The sequence below is a fragment of the Seriola dumerili genome, unplaced genomic scaffold (assembly GCF_002260705.1).
Source record: "Seriola dumerili isolate Sdu_G_001 unplaced genomic scaffold, Sdu_1.0 BDQW01000109.1, whole genome shotgun sequence".
NCBI lineage: Eukaryota > Metazoa > Chordata > Actinopteri > Carangiformes > Carangidae > Seriola > Seriola dumerili.
Window position 1 is genome coordinate 1,083,751 of NW_019174364.1, and position 27,472 is coordinate 1,111,222.

Below are 27,472 nucleotides of genomic sequence, written 5' to 3' on the forward strand. Positions count from 1 at the left end.
TTTTGTGATACTATTGATCTTGAAAGGGAAACTTGTCTTGTGTTTTGGTGCTCTCTGCATGAGGAGCTCAGAGCTCAGAGTGAAGTGTAAAGCTGAAACTCTGACAGGGATTCAGGGTCTCAGTTAAGGGTGCTTCAGCAGAGCAGATGTTTACTACCACTGGGTTTTGAACTCACGCCTCCAGTAGGACGGCCTTCTTCTCTTCTTATTTACTACACCACAGTGCACCCACCCCTAAAATACTACAATTATTTCCAACACAGTTTCATTGTGGTGCATTTGAAAAATTATGCACATAAGCTTCACATCAGATGACCCCAATTAGAAGGAGTCCTTTAAGGGGTGAAGCTTCTGCCTCATTCTTTAACCTGGCTACACAGTTAGTGTGTTCCCATCCAGTCAACCAGCAGACAGACCTTCTCTAATTACCCCTGTATCGCTTGATCTTTCTCTCCATCTTTCTTGCAACCATCTGTTCAAAATTAGCAACCCTGCACACAAACACAGGAGCAGCATGCTAACATGCTCACAATGTCAATACTAACATGCTTATGCTGTGCAGATATAATGTTTGACATGTTAAACATCTTAGTCTAGTATGTTGTGGTACAGCTAAGGATGATGGGAATGTCAGCAAATAAGCTAAGATATTTAGTTGTAAACCAAAGCACTGGACAAATTTAATTAATTTTGACCTGAAAAATCAGGGGATCACCAAAGTTATTATAATTTGTCCTTAGGCGGATATGAAAGTGTTTTATGGCAATCCATCCAATAGTTGCGGACACTTTACTAAAAAGCACAAATGTCAGCATGACTAAAAACTACAAATGTACTTTTATTTATTATGCAGCCTGAGTTAAATACTGTAGCAAAGGTTCACAGCGCTCCAAAAAAAGCATACCTCAAATTCTTCAGCGAAACCTTGTAGGGTGTTCTTGTAGAGCTCCATGATGTGTTTAACAAACTGCTTCACAGGGATGGCCTCCATGTCATCTGCAGGAGAAACAGAACTGTTAGCAAAGTCCTAATTACTGTGTGTGGTTGATATCCTGCTTTATCAGGGTTAAGTTATTAGCAGCTATGTGTAAAGAAAAGAAAAGAAAAGAAAAGAAAAGAAAAGAAAAGAAAAAAAAATTAAATAAAGAAAAAATGTTTTTTATTGCATATCATCGCAAACATTTAACATTACCATTTTGAGTATTTATAGGAGGGAGAATCTGTCTCATCTGAGCCAAATCAGCCCCAAATCACACACAAGGGATCTCTGATAAGGCTGGTCACCATCACACAGGGACAATAGTGCAGGGTACCCAGCTGTCATTGCTGCTGATGCTGGCCACTGCCTTAACTAATACACCCTCGCAGCTGGGGCCTTTAGGGCTCTTACTTGCCTCAGTGATTACAGCGTAAGGGTGGACTCTGGTTTGTTAATCTGTTCATTTATCAAAATGTCTTTCTTTCTAGACTTATCACGACAGCCGAATCACTTCATCAGAATTGTTCTGGGTGAAATGTGGCTTTAGAAGCTAGAAATTGAAATTAACTAAGGTTGATTAGGCACAGTTTTAAATAAAACTGTACAAAGGTATGTTCACACGTGTGCTTGAATATCCCACAAAGTTTCATGCAATATCAATATTTTTAACATCCATTTAAAACATCTAAATATTAAATACATAAATAAATTGAAATAAGTCTACAAATATCTATCAAGAGAAATAATCGAAATCCTGAGCCCTTAATGAAATTCATGGAGCAGTGACTTTCTTCTACATTTCAATTTTAAACATTTCAAACAATCAACTATATGGTCAGTCATTCAGAATATGTGTGCTCTGCGATAAACACCACAGTTTGGAAGAAAGTAGAAGAAAAAGAAGGGGAAGAGGAAGTAAAGGGAGAAAGAATGAAAAGCCAAAGCAATAAAAGTCGAATGAATGCAGAGTCAATACTGGCGTCAACTGTGCTCTTTAACTACGATATCACAGTCTTGAAATGTCCCTGAGCTTCAAGCGACTGTGAAAGTAAAGTCCGATATCGACTAGCTGCCACTGCACTGCTGCCTGGAACATTAAAGGCGAAGAAAAGCCAGTCACACAACTCCCACAGAGCTGCTCCCAGAGTCATTTCACATGTAAATGAACAGAAACTGACTGAATGCAGACATCAAGGTAATAGAGAAAACCATTTGAAAACAGTTAATGGTGACTTTTTGATGTGTGCTGTATCAGTAGACATAAATCACTTAAAATGAAGATTCATTTGTCATTTTGGTGATTTTTTTCAGTTTCAGTAATAGAATTTTAATGAGAGATTTAATAGAATAGATTTTATAATTTCATTTTTGGCTAGGGTGTACTGTAGAACTGGAACATCTACGACAGTGGTTCTTTTACCTTTTTTGTTACACAGCACTGTCAGATGAACTCAAGTATCCCTTCATCAACACCATAATTTTATTAATTACTCCAACCACTTATCCATTACTTTAAGCTTTTGCCATTTATCCACCACTTTAAACTAACTATTTTAACAGTTTATCCATCACTGTAAACTACCTATTATCCAAAACTTTAAGCTACTATCCATCACTTTAAGCTAACTATTATCAATCACTTTAAGGTAAGTATTTTAACTGTTTATCCATCACTTTAAGCTAACTAATTTCACCTCCTTTACTCTTTGCTAACTATTTTAACTGTTTATCCATTATTTTTAGCTAGCTGTTTCAATTTCTCTGCTTGCTTGCTTAATAAACTTTTTTTTTTTTTTCCAGATTTGTAGAGCTATCCTACGATGTTGTCACATATCCCAAAGCAAATGCAGAAGTAACCCCTGGGGTAAACAAGTACCACACAGCATGTAACACAAATACCCCTGGTTGGGAATCACTGATCTAAAAACTGTAACAAACAGTGACTTTTAGGTATACTTTGACATAAAATTATGGATATTTGAACACTACGTGTATGAATATTCTAATGTAATGAATAAAACATGGCTCACCTGGTATAGGGATGACTGGAATATTCTCATTGGCCACCACCCGTGGAGAACTGCTCTCCTCCACATAGAAGTGAGCTGTCTGGAAAAATCTCCTACAGGGACACAGAGAGAGCAGCACAGTGGGATGAAGCACAGTGAAACCACACACTATCAGCATAGATAATGCCACAGGAAAGTGTATTAGGGAGTCATTATCCCATTGTTCTCAGATCCGGTCTGTTAAAATTAGCATCCGAATGTTGAATAGAATGACACAAGAACGACAGAAAACTGCTAATGAAAACCCCAGAGTAGTTGGGACACAGCTGATCGCACACTGATAGAGTGGCTCCTGGAAACACAGTCTGAGTTGACTACAGGGAACAGGTAAACAACTCTCAGCGACACACAGCACAGCACTAAATTTAGCTCTTTACTCAAACTAAAGACAACTAATCTAAACACATTCCCTCCCCCCAGATTCCCTCTCCGGGACAACACACACCAGTTTTAAAAATATCTTGATACATTTTGAGGACAACAAAATCAAAATTAAATGTGAATTTTTCTAGAGAAAAACAACTTTGTTTTGATCCGATGAAAGTTTTGCAACCCAACACTTGTCCATAGGTAATTGACAATGTATACACTGTTGGATGATTCCTCCCATATTCACAGTTCAAAGTATAAAAGTCACAGACTGAAAGTCTTGTCAAATCACTGCTAAGTACTAATAGCCTGAAGGAAGCCATGGGTTATTTAAAGAGTATCTCAGTTATTCATCCATATTACACATTTGTAAAAAGGTCAATTTTGGCTACATTCCAGTTTCAGTGTGTCCTTCAAAAAATTCAATAACTTTAACATGAAGTAAGTAGTGATCTCAAGGTCCTCCTTGCATATTCTCTCCAGCCTCAACCTTTTCCTCCTCACACATATATACACAATGTATATTAATGTATGCATATAAAAGTCCCATATTTCATCCCAGTGCCAGCATTTCCCTTGTTTAATCCTACCTGTACTTGATGCAGAGGAGGGAGCAGATGCTAGTCATTCTTTAAGACAGATGGAACAAAAATAAAAGGCTGCACTGCATTTAAAAGATATAGAAAGAGAGATGGAGGGAAAGAGAGAAAGAGGGAGAGGGGAGGGTAAAAAAACAAATGGGGGAGGAGAGCTCCCCCCTGGCTTGCGTCACAGCCTCCCAATCTAATGGCTCCCCGTGGGTGTAGATGTGGTGCAGGTAATGAACCAGCATAGTCGACACCTTCTCCCTAACTCTCTCCCAGGCTCTCAGAAGAATAGTTTGCTTTCGGGAAATGGAAATGGAATGAAATAAAGCTTTCTGAATGAATGTCAGGTGTAAAGAAACTGGAGTTAGGCATCCCATTTAACACCGGCATCACCAAGTCACTAACACAGTATGGGATTTGTTCTCAGTTCAACATCTGTGAGTTTTCAACAAACACCTCAAGCCTCAGAGGCTTCCAGATGTGTTCTGTAACTGCAGCAATTAATTCCACTGTAGATAGACTCATAACCCAAGACTATCCAAACATGCAAAAATAAAAAAGCTAAAAATAAGACAAGCTTATTAAACTTCAGTAGATGGTCCATTGATTACATATTTTTAAATATATATTTATAAATCAAATGGATTATGATATTAAGTTGTTAATGACCAAAACATCTGTGAGCAGAGACATTCGCTTAGTTTAATAGCTGCACTGTCACCAAGAGAGACTTCGCAGAGCATGAAGAGTAAAGACAGTGTGAATGGGTTGATTTCATCTTCCATCATGGTCTTTTCCCCAGGGGAAGCAGAGATTGTCTGTGAACTGTCTGAGTTGTCACAACAACAGCTGGGATGGCCATTTCTAATCTCAAAGCTGCCCCTGCTCTTCTATTCAAATACCACAACTCTCAGTAATGCATCCATCTATTGAAACCGCTACAGTCATCTTGTTTTCAGCTGTCTGTGTTTTCACGCCTCTACGGAGCTGATAACCAGGCTTTATTTATATCACAGTCATATATTATCTGACACCATAAAATACCACAGTAGGGTGTTGTTGATCCATAAACGGTGGCTGCAGTCATCTCACATTTCGAAAAAGTATCCTAATAAATTTATAAATGCGTCAAACACATGTCCACTATTAACAAAAAAAAAAAAAAATCTCAGACTGTAAAACTACCCATCTATGAGCAGAACCTTTGGAGACAGTAAATATGCTGGGACCAGCTGAGGAAATGGTCCACAGTGCTGTTTGTAACTCATTAGCCATCCCACATGTGCCAGTGGCCTGGCTTGTGTAATTACTGAAGCTCCAATAGCGTGGCTGGAAATTAGCCCGGCAGATGAAGACACAGCTGGGACCCCTGCTGGCACTGCAGGGCCTTCAGGTCGCCAGCTCCTCACTTGGGTGGGTGATGGGTCTGATGTACAACGTGCAGGCAGGAAAGCGGTCTTACGACCAGACTGATGCGCACAAATGGAGACATGCTCTTAAAAGAGACACATCCAAACTAGACAGGTCTGAATGCCGAGCAGGCAGACCGGAAAATCCAGACATGCATGCGGTTATGTCACTTAACCTAATATGCGAGTGTGACAAGATCTATGGATGAGGTCAGTGTGGGTGAGAGGCAGCTTGCTTATTCATGATCAGCGATACCCTTATCCAGGCACTTCTGTATTTAGTAGCACTTGATGTAACATGAAATTTTTACTGTTCTACAAAAGTTTTTTTTTTTTAAGCAGTAAAATGTCCCCTCTGGAATAAAGATATGTATATTGAACTTTTTGCTCACCTCCAGTAGACCATCACAATCAGCAGCATTATGAGGCAAAGCAGAGTGAGAGCAGACACCACCACTAAGGGGACAATCCACACCATCCTGCCCATCCCCGGAGGAGGACTTCGGGTAACGTTGGATAAAGTGGTCCTGTCTGGAACATAATACATGCACATATTACATGGATAAAAATATTCTACTGAGTAAACACCAAACTCCTTTGTCAACCTTAATACGCATATGTGAAGGATGCACTGGCACGTATTTCTGTCTGCTACTGTATCTGTTTTGATACTACCACTGGGAGTCGCCAAAGTCTGAAATTTTCAACTCCTACACACAGGGACTTCCACCTTTACCACTATTACCAAACCACTGGATCCAAAAATTAAAAGCTAAGCTCAATATTTATCTTAGTTTAAATGAAAGCTATTGAAAATAATACATCTAAATGCCTATTATTGTAAAGCACACATGTTCAACATTGCATATGAACATCACTTGAGACTGATGACAATAAACCATAATGGCAATGACAGAATCTCAAACCAAACCAGCTTTGGTTTGGCCCCATCAGATTCAGATGAGCATTACAAAATGTAGTTCCTCTGCTTGTGGAGATCATTACTTTATTTTTGCAAAATAGCAGCACACTGAGTGCCTGGTTACAGTTTTCAATCAATGTCCATGATACTTGCGCTATTTCTAACATTATGATGATGGGGACGGTAAAAAAAAGAAAAAAAAAATCTGGCAAAAAGAATCTTGAAAAAACGCTCTCCCTTGAAGCAAACTCTTTTGAAATATGCTTAAAGGAATTCCTCGAGGCAGAACCCCTCTGGCAGACAGCTCACTTCTGCCTTCAGGCCTCTGTGTTGTACTGACACAAAAGCCTGGAGCTTTGTCTTTGACTGAGATGGTAACCAGTGTAGTTACTGTCTTAAATCAATTTATTTGTTATGTTAAATTGGGCTCCATAACTGTTGGTAGTGTTAGCTGAATTCTGCTTTGGAGGGAAGTCTTGGCTTGTATTATATCTGACGACAAGGGAACAAGGCTTATGGAGAATTAAAAAAGGATTTTTCTGTTTGGAAGGGATGTAAACTGAAAGAAAATGGGTCTCATTTGTGCGAGAGAAAGAGAACTGCTTACCAGTGTGGACAGAGAAAGGCCAGAGACTCCTTCCATCACTCCCGCTCTTCGGAGACAGTGTGGAGCTCTGGGGAATCTGCATCTCAGCACTGACATTACGAGGCTCCTGAGTGGAGACTGTATTTACATCTGTGGGATTCTTCTCTACGTTGACCAACTGCTCATCACTGGTGCTTGCAGGTATTGTGGTGCCTTTGACTGTAGGCCTCCCTTCCCCTTTCTCTTTGGCTGTGGATGCGGGGGTGGGTACTAAAGGCTCTTTGGCCACAGTGTGGTTCACTTGCTTTTCCTCATTATCAGGTGTAGCCTTGTTCTTTCTCTTCTTCTCATCCTCGTCGTCCTCTGGCTCCCCCTCTCCCTCGCCCTCATCTTCCCCTTCCTCACCTTTACGTGCAGGCTGGTTCTCCTCAGACGGAGAGTCTGTCTCTGAGCCCTGGGGTGCTGCCTGCTCAGTGCTGGACTTTTCAGGCGCAGCGGAGGGACGGGTGGGGTTCTGAGTGGCTTGTGGAGCATGTGTAGGCCAGACAGAACTGGGCAAAGAAGAAATGACCCCTCCGCCAACGCCCAAGCCAGCCAGCAGGGAGCTTGTCACTACTGATGCCACTGTGGCCTGGCTTCCACTAGAGGAGGGGCCCATCCCCGTTGCCATGGAGACGATGGAGAAGTGGATGCCAGATGACGTCCAAGTGGAGGAACCAGAGCTTATTGGAGCCATGTCTGCCGGGGATGCTGGAGAAATCGTGGGCTGAGGGAGGTAGGCAGAGAAAAAGTGGTTACCTAACAGTAACACATGGCTGTCACCAACATCACAAAATAAAATTTGCACTGCCATCTTCTGGTCAACTCACCATCCCGGTCTTCACAATACGAGACCCTTCAAATATTCTTGTTGTATTAGCTGGAAAACAAAAGAGGAAGCATTTAAAAAAAAAAAAAAACTCATTTCATGTGTTTGATTTGTATAAAATATTTCAAAATACATATTGACCATAAGCTACCTCTGAACAGCAGTGTTTGGCTGAAATCACTGCGCAGGTCATGTTGACATACTGCCTGCACTCTGAACAGGTACAGGATGTCAGGGGACACATTAGTGATGACTGCTTTCTGCAAGAGAGAAGACCCACATACATTTACAAAAATATTATAAGTAAGGTTTGAATTTGTAGTGAACAATCATTTAATGTGAGGATGATGATAATTCATTTTGCCTAAAATGAAAATATACTATGCTAAGCTACTGTTCTGTCAACAGTAGCTTTCACCCACAAGTTCGATGCAGTTTAAAAACCTAATTTCCTGTCTAATTTAATTGTGTTGTGCAGTTTGCAGATGGCTTTACTTATTTTAAAATTGGTCCTCAGAATGGATGGGTGATTGCCTCTGGTGTTGCAGAGCTAGTATTTCTCTAAAATAAATTCAGATAAAGGTGTCCAGAGATACAAACTGAAAATTGAAATGGAAATGAAGTGAACAAAATAAGAAAGACTGACAGCAGAGAGAGAAGTGGAGAGAATACTGTCAGGAAAGAGACTGATTGACTGTATTTATGGAAGGAAACTACATAGACAGAGATTACTCATGGACACATTAATCATTCTTTCAGTCAGCCAGGTAATAAATGTATAGTAATAATAATCATCATACAACCCCACATAGCCACAAAGATGTTACCTGATGACAACAAAAAATTAATTATTAATATCAATCCATTCTTAAAAAAAAAAAAAGTTAATCTAAATAAAAATTGTAAAAGACAGCGAGAAGCCTCTCAAATCAAAAAAGTCATTCAACGTTCAAAGTTCAAATATAGATTTTAGTAAATGACTCTACTTCATATTTGACGGCTAAGCTTCTGAAGCGAGTTATTCAACAGTATCAGGTCCTTATAGAGAATATTCTGTCATATTCTGTCTCACACCACAGACCACAGAATAAAGAAAATGAAGACTGGGCTGCAGTGATATGACAGCTCTGCCAGAGGACCCCGGGGTGCAGTATGGCCGATGGGGAGTAAAAACATCAGTAAATGTAGTGAATGGATGCTAAAAAACAGAAATTAACCAGCACAAGAGGACTGAAATGGTTTCTCTGTTTAACACCAGACATAATTTTTGTGGCAGCTTTCTGAACAAGCAGCATATGAGGCATGGACTTCTGAGGGGTGCAGGAGTTCAATGAACAGTGGTAGTCAAAAGGAGAAGAAATAAATGTCAATTAATCTTAAGATGGACAGCATTGGTTTAATTCATGTGGCAGTTCTTAACCGTAGGAAGCCCGATTGCATATTCATTCCAACCTACACGTCCAGAGATATACTGCAATCTGGGAACACCCGGAGTCTCAAAGCTTCAGTTACGAGCCTCTAAGTTCATCTTCATTAATTGGCTATTAGCTAACGCGTTGGCTAGTTTCAACCAGCAGAAGTCCCTCACCAGCTTCCCACCCATGACGACGAGCTGCCGCAAGGGAACTGATCCCAGGTCTCTGAACTGGTGGGCCAGTGTTTTGCCTCTGCACTGTGTATGTCTAAAGAGGCAGTCATGCAGACTGTCAAGACAGCAGGGGGTCAGTGGGCTTTAAAAGAGATACACAGCTGGGTATTGGATTCCCACAAATGGGAGGATATGTGACCAGGGAGAAAAATATATAGAATGAAAAAGAACAGCCTTGTAGGTGTAAACTCCTGCAGCGGAAAGATATATTTCTGCAGAGACAGTGAATGTTCTTTTGGAGAGATACATTAAGAACAGGAATGATAACTTAATGTTTAAGGCAGATGAACAGAATTATATATTAATGGTGTCAGAAACTGTGCAGAGATCTAAAGAACTACATTTTCACAGCTGCCTGCATTTGTTACTAAAAGAAGACAGTTTGTGTTCAAAGAGGTGCCTCCACTCCCTGAAACCAGACTAGAATTTATCAAACGATTATTGGTTTTCATACAGCTAAAATAAAAGGAGCATATATTATTTTGTTTATACTGCTTTTGTTTGAACACGCTTTAGTTAAAAGCTATCTTTGACCCAATAATACACAGACCTACTCCAGAGAATGATTCTTTTTTTCAGCAATCATTTAAATTCAAAATTAACAGATGACAGAAAATGCTAAAACTGACAAAAGGCCACAGGTGTATTTGTCAACACATTGCACGTATATCAGTTAGAATCGTTAGTGTCCGTGACAGGCCTGTGTGTCTATTCTCAGACAGGTGAGTGACAGGGGAGTGTCCCGGACCTCATATCAACCAACAGCCACATGAAAAGTTCATCACAACCTGTCACCTCCTATACACACTGTCACTGATCCAGCCACCCTCTGATCCTGCCAGATACATCTGAGGCTCTGCAAACCAATCAGACCTGTTTAAACCACATCCATCTAAAAGAAAAAGAAAGACATTTAGAAAAAGAAAGAAATCTAGACAGTCCTTGAAAACTGCCTTGATTTCGTACGAGCGGCTGACGATGATACTCACCATGCTCTGGTCCCCGGTCTTGGTGAAGGTATTTTCATCTGCAACATCACGTTTCACCCAGCTGTAGGAGACCATGTAACTGGTGATTGGAGGGTGGTAGACGGTCAGAGGGCGTTCCCAGCTCACCATCAATGCCGTCTGGTTCAGCGGCTGGATCTTCATGCTCACTGGGGCACTGCTGCACACTGAAAGACCGGAGAAAAGAGGAGAGTATGAAAAAAGAGCGGCATGAAAAGAAAAATGACTGATAAGAGAAAAAAAAAAAAAAACAACAAAACAGTGTCCATTTTCAATGTCTGAATGCAGTTGGTCAAAATGAATGGCTGTGGTTGGGAGGACTGCTTGACCACATGTATTTGAGGGTTGTTGAGTGTGTGGGCAGAATTCAGGTTGCCTTTTAAGAAACCTATCATTACTGTCTGCTGCCGACATGACTCAAAGCCATTTCGACTTGAGAGAGAGCTAAAAAGGTTAAGATATTACAGTAACTCAGTAATGAAAACACTCCTGGGGTCTTGACTAGGGTTAGGCACAACCTCAGGTGTCAAGGTAAACTGTCTAGACACTTGTCTTTCTCATGCTACAACACTGCAAGAGATTCCAGGTAGAATACCAAACAGCAAGGCGTAGTGATAAACATGTGGTACAGATGATATTGCAACTTCCTGTCCATGCTTAATTTGCAAGATCTTGTCTATGCAACATTAAACAGGATGCAGGAGGAGGATGAAAGAAAACCTGTAAGTCAGCCTCAAGGTGGCAGTATAGGCTGCAGCATGGATGTTTACAGAGGGATATGTCAGTATGAGTAGGGGACAATCTGGACATGCTTCTCGGCACATTGGGGCAACAGCAATCAGGATCTAGTGTCAACTGACTATGTGCTCACAGGGTTTCTGCCAAATTGAAATTGTCACCACAGTTTCCTCCATTTGCACAGTGAAGCTATGGTGCAAATTATGCATCATATGTGACAGGGAGACTGGGTGGAAGGAAATCAGTCAGGGGGACACAGGGGGGAGAAAAATGCAATAGCAAGAAAATCTTGGGGTGTTGATGAGGTGTGACAGGTGTGAAATGCATTATAACCCATCGGATGTTCGTTGTCAACTTCAGTGACTCAACAGCAGTCATTTAATAACAGCTGAAGACATCGTCGTGATTTCACAGGGTGTATCATTACTGTCATGACAGTCATCATCCTTTTCAGCAATACTGGAGCACTGGTAACATTAAAATCAACAGCAGGTTAAGACCTACAAAATAAACAACTTGTACAATACAACTCTGCTTGGTTTCTTATTTGTATTTCTGCTGAAAATGTAAAATTACTTCACAATAACTGGGGCAACTTTTCTTACATTTGGTCTACTGATGAGCGAACATGACGTCTCTGTGTTAATTAGAAACTTCACTGATCTAAGGCCGATGTTCATTTGATGAAAACCTTTTAACATAATGGCGGGTTGGCAGCAAAATGAATCATCTCTCTGTTGAAAATGTATATGTAAATGAGATTTTGTCACATCATCTCAGGTTCAAGTGAAAAACATAAACTTCAACTGTGACACAGTATGAATCAAATTGTGAATAGTACATTATGTTTCATCAGTAGCAAAATTACAACATGATAGTGACGCTCTAGACAAAAATCCCATTAGTCTTCTGTGAATACATAGAACTTCCCAAAAGAAGCGTCATAGTGGTTTTACCTCAGCCTGCAATAGCACTCAGAGCAAAGCATGAATCTTTCTGCTGGCAGCTTCTACCGTGAAGGGGATGAATTGACTCCAGTCAACAAACAACAGTTCCACTGCTTTTCACCTCTCAAGGCTGTACAATTTTAAAGAAGCTGTGTGCAGACATTGGAATAATGATGGGAAAACAAGACTTTCACTGAAAACACAAAGGAAGAAATATAGCTGATTTTAACTCTAATAATTGCCCTTTCACAGCAATTTGCAGGAATGTCAAGTTATAGTGCATTCAGAAAGTATTCACTTTTTTCACATTTTGTTATGTTGCAGCTTTATGCTAAAATCATTTTGATTCATTTTTTCCTTCATCAATCTGCACTCAAAAGCCCATAATGACATGGCACAGATATGGGGAAATCTACAAAAAAGTTTTTCCACTGCATTGAAAGTTCAATAGATGACCTCTCTGCCAAGGTGCAAGAGTGACCTCCAAAATTCTTAAATGGAAGAAGTTTGGAACTATCAGGAATCTTCCTAGAGCCGGTGCCGCTCAGCTAAACTGAGCAATACAGGGAGAAGGGCCTCAGTAAGAGAGGTGACCAAGAACTGATCCGCCAATCTGACCTTTACGGCTGAGTGGCCAGACGGAAGCATCTCCTCAGGGAAAAAGGTGCTTGGAGTTTACAAAAAAAGCATCTAAAGGACTCCCCGACTATGAGAAACAAGATTCTTTGGTCTGATGAAACCAAAATTGAACTGTCCGGGCTCAATTCTAAGCGTCATATCTGGAGGAAACGAGATACCGCACATAACCTGCCCAATAGCATTCCAACGGTGAAGCACGGTGAAACATAGGGGTGGCAGCATCATGCTGTGGGGGTGTTTTTCAGTGGCAGGGACAGGGAGAGGGAAAGCTGGACGAACCTCATCCAGAGTGCTCAGGACCTCAGACTGAGCTTAAGGTTCACCTCCCAGCAGGACAATGACCCTAAGCACACAGCCAAGACAACACAGGAATGGCTTAGGGACAACTCTGTGAACGTCCTTGAGCGGCCCAGCTAGAGCCCAGACTTGAACCCAATTGAACATCTCTGGGGAGACTTGAAAATGACCATACTCTGATAGTCTCCATCCAACCTTAAAGAGCTTGAGAGGATCTGCAGAGAAGAATGAAATCCACAAATGCAGGTGTGCAAAGCTTGTCATATCATACCCAAAAAGACTTGAGGCTGTAATCGCTACCAAAAGGTGTTTCAATGAAGTACTGAATAAAGGGCCTGAATACTTCAGTCAATTCCGGTTTTTTTTAAAGAAATCTGCAAAAATGTCTAAAATTCAGTTTTTTATTTTTATTTTGTTACTGCGTGGGCTTGAGTGTAGATTAATGAGGGTAAAAATGAGTTTAAACGATTTTGGCGTCAGGCTTTGAGATGACAAAATGTGGAAAAAGTGAAGGGGTCTGAATACTTTCTGAACGCACTTGTATGCATGTCACCTGGGGGCTAAATACCAACACGACAACTACAGTACTTATTTTCTGATAATGTGTGATTTTTGCTACAGCTACCACCAGAGTCTTAATACTGACTAACACATTTACAATGTTAAATTTGTTGACTGAGAGAAAATGAACTGATAAGTTCTTAGATAACTGACTACTGCTTGACTCATCTTGCTGCTTTTCTCTCTTTTCTATGTATCAATATATTTTGGCTTTTTATTGTAAGCTGAACAAAACAAGCAAGTTCAAGGCATAAGAGTAAATGATAGTGAAAATAAATGTAACACTACCATTAACTAAAATTTAAAAAGGGGTATGCTAAATCTGGTCTCCATGTGAGGAAAAGGGCTTATATGCACAGGATGATAGAGCTTGTGTTTGCACATGCAGTACAGATGTAGTGTTACAGAAAACACAAACGTTGAAGTTAATAATGCCCTACACAACTTGGCATTATCACTGGACAAACAATGAATCTGCACCATACAAACAAATCTGCAACCTGTACTCTGCATCAGAAAGGTTAGCAATGCATCTTTAATGGCCAAACAACCCTCTTGGCTATAAAAGCCACAGTGATGGAACATTCAGTCAAGGTGTGGCCCTGGCTCTCACAACATTTACAAGCAAAGCCATCATTTACTGTGCACAGATAAATATCCCCCTCAAACACACATGCACGCACGCACGCACGCACGCACCAAGGCACGCACGCATGCACAAAATCTTGACAGATGCCACCCTTGAAGATAAGACTGGCACTGTTTACTCCCAGCACCTCCCATAAAATATGAATTCTTACATTTTAACACAGAGAAATAGAAATGCAAGAGACACAAAGAGTAAATGAGGAGGGAGGGGAAGCGGAACAAAAAAAAAAAAAAAAAAAAAAAAAAAAAAAAAAAATGGAGATACTGGTCCACATTCATTCTGCCTACTGACATAATGCCACAAAAGCAATTTCACAACTTAATTTGTATGAGTCTATTTTAGCTGTGCCACATATTAATGATGATTGCTGATCGGCTCTGTTAGAGTGCTCTAACTTCATCACAGGCATTCCCAATCAATTCTCCCCCCTAGACAGCAACAATACCACTTTAAGGAGCACCAGCCTTTCTCATTAGTCTCCATAGTTCCTGTACTGTTCTGTTAAAGCAAGTGCTGCAAGATGCACGCATAAAAGAGAAAAACAAAGACAAACTTTACCCAAAATCTCTGGAAATTTAAATTATTGCCTAGTATTCTAGTGATTTTAATCACATCATAATGTTCTCTCTCCTAAAAAAAAAAAAAAAGATTACCTTCTATGTTAATATTATATTTAGTAACCTGCTGATTCGGTCTCCATGCTGAGCAGCAAGATGAATTTCCTGAATATAGTCCCGAAATACTTTCAAAAGAACTCCTTAATAATTTTCACTGCAGACTGTCGATTTTTGACCAGAAAGAAAATAGTGCGGAAAAACCAGAGGCTTTTTTGAAAAAAACATGGTATGGAAAATAATATGTGGTCAAATCTTTAATTTATATATTATGAACATAAACAATAGCTGCAACCAAATAGAGGAGGGCTGCAGATTGTACTACTCCTGTGCAAATAGGACTTACATTTTAGGACAGAGTTCATGTGAATTTACCACTTCCATTTACATACAAAGACACATGATTTAGGATCATACTATTTTTGACACATTCTCTTAGTTTGGTTACCTCAGCAAGGAGATGAAAGCAATGTGGAATCCAAATGACCATTTGCTAAACCCCTCCCCCTTCCCCGGAACAGTGACTGTCCAATCATAGCTCATCACGGCAGACCTGTCAAACTTAAGTTTCCTACACACATTGAAGTGTTGTGCATGGGCTTCTATTAAGAACAATACTACACTGCAATCCTCAAACTGTGCTGTTTCTTTACTTCCATGTCCTATAGATGTATCCTCAGCTGGTGAGGATGCAGATTCTAGGTAGGCTATGGAGCTTTAGCCGCAGTGTTTTCACAGGATATAATTTATGTAGCCATCAAGTGCATATTTAAGACCCCTTTGCATGGTTTTTGTTGTAATACAAGCAAAAGGAAATATTAAAAACTTTAAACTTTAAACCCTTAAAAAAGGCAGAGACAGTGTTTTTAACCAACTTGTGATGCTTGTGATGTTAGTTTAAATTAGCTAGGTAGCTAGAGCTAATAAAATCTGCCAGTGGCAGTTGTCACTGGAAATGAGAAGCTTGTCTTTGTGTACCACTGTTGACATCAAAGACCAAACATTTGGTAAAAAGTACCAAGACTTTGCAGTGGTAAATCTGCCACAGTCATCACTGTAAACTGCATGTCTGCCGTACGAGAACGGAAAACTTGACATGCAAGGCAACAGTAAGTAAGGGACAAGGGCTTCCCAAACTGTCACTTAGGACAAATTTTGAAGGTTGTAGACTAGCAAAACTGCAAAAAGGTACATAGCTCGGGTACGATTTTCAGCAGCTTTTGGATGGAATGCGAGATTTGCGGATTTATGACGTAAATCGTATGCAATTTTACAAGAACTAATTAGTAGTAAGTAATGGTAGTCATTGCAGGAGCTCCTCTGGTTATACCAGTCAAGCTACATTGCAAACCACAGGGAGAATCTGATACAATACAGGATATCTATGGATATAATGCATTAAATGTACAAAATGGTACGTACCTCTTGAAGCTTCAGTGCTGTGAGGGTTTCGCAGGATCTCAGTCAAATCCTTCTGCCATGCATCTTTCACAGCCGATTTAAAGACTTTCCTATTGTCCAGGTCTTGCAGGGGCCGGAAGTTGTTCCTTAGGTACTCTACAGACTTGACATGGTCCTGTTGCTCCGTTGTAAAGATGGAGTAAAAGGCCTCCAGCTAGATGAATAGAAGGAGGGAACAGCTATTTGAAGCAAACTGAAGCACTTTTGTTACTACGCGTGTGTGTGTTTCAGTATGTGTGTTTTGAATATAATAGATCATGCAGGACTGCATTTGCAACCACTTGCCAGTAGCTGACTGTTCACAACTGGAGCACAGTATTTGCAAGAGACATTCACACCACAGGCACCAGCAGGCAGGGACCTCAATCATCATCCTGGCTACCTACCAAGCTGTAACTTCTCAATGGGGCAAAATTTGTGGCCATTGATTGCCATGAATGATCTCCTGCCGCGTGCTGTAATGACTACACATTACAGATACTGTGGAATCAATGTGTCCTATGTGTGTTTGGAGAAATGAATTACAGGTTCATAAAGACTATCTGTGAGCGTCACAAACATTGCAGCACTGGTCAATATTCTTGCAGCACGAGTCATTTTGGAACAAAAGATTTGTCCGCCTGCAAGCTGATAGAAATTCCACTGAGCCCTGCAAATTTCTATAGCACACAACGCTCTAGAGGATATGCAGCTGGGTAACCCAAGAATTGTATATATAAAAAATGCTGTGTATGGGATCAGCAAAAAGCGTGGGGCATGATTTGGCATACATTATCTCTCAAAATCACAATTGCTAAACCAGTTGGCGGTAAGCTGTTGTACAGCACATAGGTGACTGCTGTAAAATGCTACATTTTCATTAAACATATGTTAAACTGTTACAGATGTAATTCAAATTAATGAACATTTAAATCCATGTGCAGCAGTATTCTATTTAAGGGCCTATAGTCACTGTCTCACACCGATAGTATGATATATGTATAAGAGCTATCTCACACTTACTATCATTCAAATACCAGTAATTGGCTCCCCCTTCCCACTTAATCATCCTCTATATAGGCAGTTATGGCTTCATATGCAGAGTAGTTGGGGAGGAACGAGGGTAAAGGGAAGAAAGAGTAGAGGTAGATGAGGGGAAAAATTGCTTGTGCGCTGACACTGTGGGGCAGCAAGTGATCCACTGACTATGTGCAAATGGGATCTGACTGTGCGTGGAGAATATAGCCGTCTGGCCATGTGTGTCCGTGTGTGTGTGTGTGTGTGTGTGTGTGTGTGTGTGTGTGTGTGTGTGTGTGTGTGTGTGTGGACTGGACGCACCTGCGAGTGGGACAGATACACCGGCCTGGAGAAGATGATCCACTCCACTACCTTGCTGCAGGGCGGCGTGGTCAGGGAACCGGTGTATCGGTAATAACTGTCCACTGATGACGGCAACAGATCCCTCAGGATGAAAGACCTGAGGTTGGTCTCCTTTTCTGTGTAGAGCATTGGATCAGAACTTGTCAATAAGCAGGGATGAAAAGCACAGTTTTCTGAGCAGCTTTAAAAAAACTACATCTTGCACTTCTTAATGCTCTGCTGAAAACCCTGCATATCTTGAGTTACATTTACACCAACATTTACAAGGTCGTTTCATTTCAATCTCCCTGTGGCATTTTTACTGCTTTCCTGAAGCCTCCACTAGTGGAATGGTGGAAGCAGTTAAAAGCCCCACCACTTGTTATCACTCTGGCCAGATCTCTGTACTCAGATGGGCTGAGAGAGGAGCAAAAGGAGGGGAGTCTGATAAAATGGCCTGCTCTGACAGCTCATCTGTGGCTGGGTGGTAGCGTGCTCTGCTCCGCGTAACAACCATGGCATGGGCCACGGGGATTAAGACAGATCCAAAATTAAGACAGATTAAGACAGATCCGTGTAAAACAAAATAACAACAAGCAGCAGTTTGTGATGCAGAGGAAGATCCCTTTATCTCCTGCAAATACGCCATGTGGGTTACGCGAGTGGGCTTGTTTTTTCCTTGAAATATGACGTGAAAACCCCAAATAAAGCTGAATTTATGTCAAATCCAATCTCTCACAGCTCATGACCTTATCTAAAAAGAAACAGAGGTTTGGGGTCTGGTTTGCATTCAATAGCGCTACTGAGGCACTGGAGGGCTCGCTCCCATGCCTCATCTGTACTCAGAGTCAAATTCAGTATTCACAGCCTTTCTTCTCCCCGTCTTCAGGCAGTGTACGTGCCCTATCGCTCATGGGCCGCCGAGATGCTGATGGATGGATGACTGTGGGATAACGAGCTAGTGGAAAACCAACCACCCAAACGGGGGAGGAGGCGAGGAGCATTTAGCAGCCAGCAGGAAGACAGTCCAAAAACCACCACACCCACACTGAGCTCTCATTCAGCTGGGAGATGAGAGATACTGTGGTGCTAACACAAACATCTGTGTAGCTGCACAGCAGAGTTCAGCCACTTTTTGGAGACTGATGGAGAGTCATAAAATAAACTGGCAAAAACGATGTGTTTGGCAACCTGCCTTTATCAAGGTTATATAACAAAAGAAAAGTGGAGCTTAAATACCTCTGTGAAATGAAAACCACGGGTGAAATAGCCCCGCAGCTGATAAGAGACCAATCAGAAAATGGGTTATTTTCTTTAATGTAATCACTTCAATGAAATTTGAAGTCTAGAAATTTCACTGAACAAAGTGACCCAATTTTGAGATTCAAAGACTAATTCACCTGTTTTTTTTTTGTTTTGTTTTTTTAAATAATCTCTAGTGAGCTCTAAGTGAACTTTTTCCCTTTTGTGCTCATCTTTTCCTGCTCAGTCACCAAGTTGTGAAAGATTTTTTTTTTTTCCAGTGCTCAACAAGGTCATAACCTCATCAGCACACATTGCACAACATTCAAATGTCCATCTCCAGAAAGTACTGGGAGTGAAATTATAATTAAAAATGACTCAGTGAAGCCCAGTACTTGTCTTGTGAAACCAGCATGCGAACAGAGCAATTACTGCATGTGTCATGGTTTTGAGTTTCAGTCTGCTCATTCGTCCTTTCATTCATTCAGCCCAGTTGTTTGCGCATACATGTTCTAGTTCGGGTGTCATTTCAGACACTGCCACTACCGCCTGCCTGCCTTTCCCTGCCTTTCCCACCAGTAGAATCGCCCTTCTTACCCGTTACCCATTCCCTCATTAGCTGCCTGTTACATGTACTGGTCCGTTTCCACTTGCTCTCTGCCAGATTGTCTTTGGGCCATGTGCCTTAGCTTTCCAGTGCTCTGTTCTTTCCCTGCCTGTTTTGATCCTGATCATGTTTTTCATTTGACCTTGCCTGTGTTTTTTGGATTACGCCTCCGCCCAACCCTTTGTACTTTGTTTGCCTGCCTTGATATCTGTATCCTTGTTATCCTTGTAAAGGCTCTTTACATCTGCCTCCTGAGTTGTGCTCTTGGGTCCCATTCCTGAGAACTGTGACACTGAGCTTCTATATATCCTCATCCATTTACATGTTCTTGTCAGTGTTTGATTATGCTCACATAAAGACCGTCAGTGGCAGGTTGTAAAACAAGCCATACGTGTCCGTGTTAACAGAGCTGCTGTGTCCCAAGCTGCAGTAAAGGATTACACAGTCATGCTAAAACATCTGCTCACAGTCTGCATAAGTCATGCATGCAGTGAAGCCTGCAGTACTAGTAGCAGCAGTAATTTAAGACAATATGCAATGAAGAACAGTGCCATGATATACACCGAAGACGTTAATAGTTTCAATGTGAATATGAGCCTTTGCAGGAGCTGCGGTCCATGAGAGTGTACACACGTACATCTGAGTCAGACTAAAAGAGCGTTATCTAATTGAGGCTCAGATGTAATTAATACTTATGTCTGTGAATGAAGCTCCTTGGTGGTCTCCTACTGTGGAGCTACACCAGCGAGGGAGAGGCGGTATCTTGCAAATTTTGCCTCCTTTTGAAGTTAAATGCTGCTCATATCTTGTGTTTAGACTAATTTGAGATTTAAAAAAAACAAACAAACAAACAAACCAATGTTTAAGCAGTTGAATAGAAGAGCATCATTCAGTTCTATGGAGGCAGGGAGGAGCACCACGTCTGCACTGTCACAAAGAATTTACCTCTTGGATCAACCAAAATATCAACAACAGCAATGTCAGAGTGATTTTGTATGGGATTATTTCTTTTTAAGTATTCCGCATGAACTTAATCCCCATAGCAATGTTTGATGTGGAGGAGATTTTTGGTATGACAGATAAAAAAAAAAAACATCTGTGGAAAATAAATAAAGAAATATAGACACTGAAGATTAAAAAAAAGATTTTTTTAAACAAACATTTATGGACATTACATGTAAATGCACTCACCACATAAATACTTATAAGATTGTTTTAAACAAGGTGGTTCCTTCCCCATTACTTACCATGATGCACTACTCCTTTCAGTCCCTGGATGATGGGGTCGGCAGCTGGATTGTCTTTTTGGCCCAGCTGCAGAAAAAGCCCAGAGACAACAGATTACAAAAGGGATTACAAGACTAGAATAATAACCTAACATAATGACTAAAGAAGATCAATATGAACAAAATACAGGGGTGGACAGAGTAAAGGCAACATCTCTACAACACAATATAATCTAGCAGCGTCTAATGCCATCTGCCACTCCTGTGACGTACACGATATTAAATTTTCGGTAGGATTTTGTAGGTTGATTGTGCGGTGAGGTTGATTCAGTCGTCTGGTCATTTTCGAAGCTGCTTTTTGTGGTGTTGTACTAAACGATATTTAGACTGTTTAAGTACAGTATCCATGTAACAACAAAACACCATTAATAAAACAATTTATTTGATAGCCGCTCTGCTTTCAAGACATTAACTTTTATTGTGCATTTGCTGCTTTGATTCTTTACGAGATATTGAACACATCTGATGGCTCCAAAGGCTTTGTGTCTTTTGTAAGCTGTTGCCATCCAGTGTGACCTCCACGACTCTATGAGGCCTTCTAGCTGCTACATGGAGATACTGTGTCCAGGAGACCAACAGCATTGATTCCCTCCTTATCTGTTAGGCCCACAGGTAATTCTTTGCAGTGACTGAAGACTGGAAAATATTCAGCCCAACATTCTACAATATTCCCAATGTCCTACTTAAGAGACACGACTGGACAAAACAGTGTTGGGACGCGGGGACTAATCTTACCTTGCTCATCATTAATTCAGGTCAGTCAGAGGAGAATAATTGTGTTGAACTGAATGCTGAATGTGGATAATATGCACACCTTAGAGGCCATTAATAGGCCTTTGGGGAGCAGAGGAAGAACTCTCCTCATTGATTAGAAATGGTAAATCTGAGCCAATGTGTGTGTGTGTCCGCTTAAAAAACCCTTGCACTGTAAACTGCTATTCAGCGGATTGTGTATGGTGGTACTAATTGCAGTAAGCAATAGGGCTGTCAGGACCCAGCGGAGGCATTTAGGTCCTCGCACACACACGGTTCATCACTGTCTGGGAGTAGACCTACATTACAAACACCTGTGTCCCCATTCCAGCCTCCCTTTGCCTGAGAGCTGACCCTTGCCTATATTCTATTAAGCCGAATGTTAGTGAGCATTGATCACCTGCCATCAATCGCAAAGACAGTGCTAATAGAAATAAAGAGTGTAACATGGAGAGGGACCCTGGAGGTGTCAGTGCTGCTGGTGTATGCTTTTTCATGGTTCATAAATCTCTGATGTGTTTTTACAGTTAACAGAAATTAGGACCATTCTTGTCCATTAAGAGCTTATGTGTGCAGACCTTCAGGGGGCAATTTGTAGTATCTCAGTAAGCAATCTGCAGTACGCCGCAGAACAAGAGAAATAATCAGCAACCAGGTGAAGAGAAAATTTCCTATCACAACACAGGTGCCAAAGATCATTTCTAATAAATATTTATCATTTCCTGACCTCAAAAACTTATTCTTATCTCTACTCATAATTGGACAAATAGAATTCCTACGTTTCCCCTAAAGTCATAATTGGCTCTCTGTATTACAACTCACTTTTTCCATCCTGTATGATTCTGACTTATTTTCTTAGCATACTTTACTATTTTCCTCTCATTTTTGTCAGTTTCAATGCACTATATATATATATATATTTATTCAATATTCTCCCTGGTTTTGTAAACAATTTCTAACAGTTGGCAGTGAGTGCTATTTACTGTACGTTCATACAGTTATTTTACCATCTGGGTAATACTACTAACAATGCTGATGCTGATCCTGCATGGAAAGTTTGGGGTTCATCGAAGTGATTAACACTCAATCTGAGGTAGACACAAATGCGTGGACCAAATTTCACAGCAATTCATGCGATAGTCTGGGGTCTGTGTGGTCTGTGTGGTGTTCACCATGCTATCACTAGAGCCATGGAATAATACATTTATACTCTATAGGTGTTTTCATGTAATCCTGGTTTTCTTCATATATTTGCCTTGACCTTTAGTCTTGGTGATACTTTACCTCAAAGAAGACGGCCATGGCAGCGATGATGCGTCTTTCCCTGATGGCAGCACTGAGGCTGTCAAAGTCATCTGAATTGTAAAGGTAGATCTGCATCTGTGATGGGAAACAGAGCATAAACAGCTTGAGGAGTGGACAAGGAGAACGAAGAGTCCTGTCATCAATCACTTGGACACACTGCCGAGGAGCTGATGAAAAGCTGTTTTGAGGGGCATAAAAGAGGGTGTATTTATCACACTCATAAATCTCCCATAATCTGTGTCATTCCTTTTTGTGTGCTGCCACTCCTGGAGGATGCTAGAGAAATACAGCAGCCCATTCCTCGGGGCAACTGCCCTCGCAGAGACAGTTCCAAGCAGAGAGGAAGAACTGGAGGAATGTGCTCTTTTCCTGTGGTGAGATCTAAGAGAATGGTGTGCTTTTAATCATTGTTCCCAATTACCTTGAATCACCCACAACATTGCTTCTGATTTCACAACAAAGCTTAGGATGTGTGGGTATAATCCACAAGCCATCATACACAGAGTACATCACATACCTGCCATGGCTTCTTATTTTTTTTTTTATAAAAAAAAGAAAAAAAAAAAAGAAAAGATTTTCATTCCTTTCATTTCAAAGCGAACACATTATGGTAGTGCCGATCAAAATCAGTAAATGATTCTAAAAGTAGCAATCGGAGCTGTCCATCATCTCACTGTTTCCAGCCTCCTTAAATTAGAAAACGCTTTCATGTCACTGAACCAAGTTAATTGGTAATAAGAAAAAGGTCCTAGATGTTGATTTAATTAAAGGCTATGCTTGCCTTTTTCCCTTTTCAAAAGGAAAATTACGAGAAACCCCCAGCCACAATTTGCTGTGCTGACAACAGATGCAAAAAGTCAAAGTAAATAAGCGTAGAAATAAAAATAAATCCATTAATGTGTACCGCAGGACTAAACCAGGTACAAAATGACTCAATCCAGATAATTTAAGTTAATCAGTTTCCTTCAGAGTTCTTTTAACTGCAGCCTTTAATGGAGCTAATTTGTTGTCTGAGAGCTCAGCAAGAAAGAGCACTGGCCATTCATCACCCTTCAGATGTTATTAACTACATTACCCAATTAAGCTGGCCCCCTTAGGCTTCATTTACTCACTGAGATTGGCTCATGTGACCCACTCTTGTTAACACCACACTTTGGAAAACGTGATTATCAAACAAATTATCAATTATCAAACACGTTCATAGCTGCCAATAAAAACAATTGTTGCCAAAAGTGATTTGGATCACTTGATAGCACGCTTCATTTCACTGTATGTTTTTGACATGAGACCCCTCGTTGGAATAAACTTCATCCGCAGATATGGCTTGAAGTTTTTGATTTTTAAGCAGGATAAAACTCTCTGAAATGTCTTCAGATATCCAGACACATTCTTACATGTTTGTTTTTATCAGTACAATTAACAATAGTGTTGTACAGTGAAGTATGTAAAGACCAATCTGAAAATGACGAGTGCCAATAACAGCTTGCGAGAGACCCCCTTCATTTACTCACTGAGATCACTCAGGGGAAACAGGTGGAAACTAAAAGACAACAAAACATTATTTGAGCTTTATAATCTACTTCCAGTTTTCTCTGCAGAGAAGACAGCCCATGCTGTCCCCATATCTCCTGAGCCATTCTTTTGTCTAAATTCAGTTTATAGCCCTCTTTTTTTTTCTTTTTTTTTTTTTTTCCAGTTTACCGGCACACAGTGAGTGCAAACACGAGCGCTGAAAACTGCTCTGCATTCCCAAGTTCCATTTAAACACAAACAGGTGAAAAAACAAAGTCATGTTTGGCATGATTTCCCAAGACGGCAAGATATTGGCGAGACAAGAAAATGACAAGAAATAAGTTTGTGTGCGGAGAGGTCTTGGATTTATCGCAGCAGCACAAATGTTTTCTTCTTTCCAATCCTTTATCTTTTACAACAACTGTGCTACCACAGCATTTTGTTGTTAACAGGTAAACGTGTCTTTTTTAACACAGTATGATTATCTCACTCCAATCACACATCACCATCCACTTTATTCTTTCACTCGAGCACCTACAAAGTGCTAGAGCACTCATTTTCAAGAAGAATAAAGCATCATAAAATTTTTACAGTGGGTGATGCTGAACAAATACAAGAAGAATGTAAGAATGCAGATTCACTGCAAGATCTGAATTTGCTTGACTTTGCCAATTTTCATATTGACCTAATACTGGTAATATAACCACTCGACAGCTGAATGGAACTTCACAAATACCTGGTAAATATAATGGGAAAATGGTCTCAGACATTTGGAGTCCACTGTACATGAATACAGGTTCCACTGATACAGCCAACATTACAGGCATTTTTAAAATCAATATAAAAAGCCTGGTGTTGTTTGTCTTCTATCATATGGCTCCATATAAAAATGTATTCACTATGTTGTTGATGTGTTACTGTTGCAATGATGCCTGTTGTGAGTTAGACACGATAATCACACATAATTTTTTTATTACTTAACAGAGAGGGATCAATCTATAGTGGCCCTGAGAGCTCAACACACCGCAACTTCAGAAAATACATATAAACAGACAAAACACAACCAAATAGAAAAAAAAAAGGTTTCACCAGTTCTGATTGCAGGATTCAGATATTATTGCAAATAGCCTTAGCAGCCACCCAATTCATTGTTCGCTCATTTTCCAGCACCACTGACGGGGTGTTGACTTCAGTAATTCCATGCTCCGCCAACCACAGCAACAATTCGCTCATTCTGGGGTGTTTTTTCCGTCAGGTTTTAGGGATTTTCTTTGTTTAGTTGGGTTTTTTTTTTTTTTTTTTTTTTCTATTCCCTTGTGCTGTCCTCCTCTGTGTATTTGAGTTGTATTTTCTGTATTTGGTTGTATTTACTATGTGTGGCTGTATTTGTTTTTGTATTTTGTAGCACATGTAGGCTAGTTATGCGATTGTGTTTTTCAACTTTCAAACACGCTGCTGTTTTTTTTTTTGTCCAAATTAGTGAATATGTTTTCTTAATTTGCTTGTGGTTTGTCTATCTCCACGGGTTTGGTTAGAGATGCCGTATCCATTTCCCATTCTCGTTTGTGTATTTTCTTAACTTTCTGTTGCAGAGACATTTTCAGTGCTACTGGAGGTGTTCTCTTTCTGAAATGTACTGTACTCTACTGTACACCCACTCTAACACTTGATACATCTACAGAACTGTGTGAGAACGCGCACCCTTCCAAGGTATGATTTGTAATCCATGTATAATTAATCTAACCTTGGTGACACCCTAATAAATTATTAGAAAAGATTTCCCTATGGCACCCTGAAGGCAGAAAAAAAAATCCACTGTTTCATTTTTCATTTTTCATTGTACTGTTTGAGCGAACAGGTGGTCCATCTATCGATTTCCCCACTTCACTCCCATGAAAAAGACCGTGGTTAGATTAATGTCAAGCTCAGGAGCCACAGGCTGAGCAGGCCATCGGTTGTGTTTCTTACATGACCATGTTACAGAGACAGAGCAGTTCCATAATACAGCTCACTGAATTTGTCTTTCCACCCTCTGTACCCATGTGTGAACTATATTTGTGTGTTTTCAAGCTTCTGGGCAGGTGGGATAAACACTTTGTAGGATTTTTTTTTTTTTTTATCCCCACTGTAAGAGTAAATGCTTTATGCTGTGTGGTATATGCAACTCCGGGTTGACTGTGACTCATTTGGAATGGAGAGATAATTAGACAACAGATTGGAAAACAGTCTCTGTTTAGAAGAGACAAATAAGCCCTGGAGCTCAACCTCCTAGGTCATGCTGCTCAGCTCTCCTCGAACAAAACATATACACAACAAAACAAAAGCCAACCTCCACTTTAAAAGATCACTTGGTTTTTGAAACACAAACATTTGGAAAAACGTTGAGTTTTGCTGCGCACATGCTGTCAGATGTAATATCATCTCAAACATGTCAAATGCTGTCAAGGAATAAATATGAAAAATTAAAATGACACATCTAGCAGGATGGAACAGTTAAATGGCCAAAAGCTAGATCCTACATAACCATATTCCCCTTCAACCACTCACCATTTGATTTCACTCTCTCACCTTTTGATCCACATTGTTAAATAACACATCATGTAGGCTGGCTTATTGATAAGAGAATCATTTTCTTTGTACACTTCTCCATGGTTTCACTTAAGAAACCTCAATCCCCATCGCCCTGTATGTCAAGTCAGTCCAATCCGGGCTGCCTGCATGTTTGTGAAGCGTATGTTAACAGAATAACTGGTACAAGAGGAGGGTTACCCATCCTTAAAGTTATGAAGACAATACGAGACGTCATTTGCATCCAAATGGCAGCGCTTCATTTGTGATTGCTGTCATGGGCTCTCAGCCTTGCATAAGCACAAATACTCTAATTGATGATTAATGATTGTTATTTAGCCCTATTAATTTATATGCCTGGATAGGATTGCCATATCGTTGCATACTGTGCAGGATACAGTGAAGGGACCACAGCTTGGCCTTTTTTCCTTTTTTTTTCCAGCAGGCTTGGTCTATACATTTGTATTGTCTACTAAAGATCAGCATCAAACAATTTGTAATCCTGCTCGTG

General features: G+C 40.4%; 1 protein-coding gene across 1 annotated transcript in view; it reads right to left on the reverse strand.

Moving 5' to 3' along the window:
• LOC111222827 (receptor-type tyrosine-protein phosphatase gamma-like) overlaps positions 1-27,472 on the reverse strand; it is a 47,911-nt gene that overhangs the window by 8,614 nt on the left and 11,825 nt on the right. The window contains exons 4-14 of the mRNA XM_022746682.1: positions 22,861-22,956; positions 20,785-20,851; positions 17,668-17,825; positions 16,312-16,504; positions 10,427-10,611; positions 7,941-8,049; positions 7,791-7,840; positions 6,943-7,687; positions 5,806-5,944; positions 3,010-3,101; positions 905-996 (exon numbers count right to left, since the gene is read on the reverse strand). Of these exons, the coding sequence (XP_022602403.1) occupies positions 905-996; positions 3,010-3,101; positions 5,806-5,944; positions 6,943-7,687; positions 7,791-7,840; positions 7,941-8,049; positions 10,427-10,611; positions 16,312-16,504; positions 17,668-17,825; positions 20,785-20,851; positions 22,861-22,956 (1,926 nt within the window). The remainder of the gene's footprint in view (positions 1-904; positions 997-3,009; positions 3,102-5,805; positions 5,945-6,942; positions 7,688-7,790; positions 7,841-7,940; positions 8,050-10,426; positions 10,612-16,311; positions 16,505-17,667; positions 17,826-20,784; positions 20,852-22,860; positions 22,957-27,472) is intronic.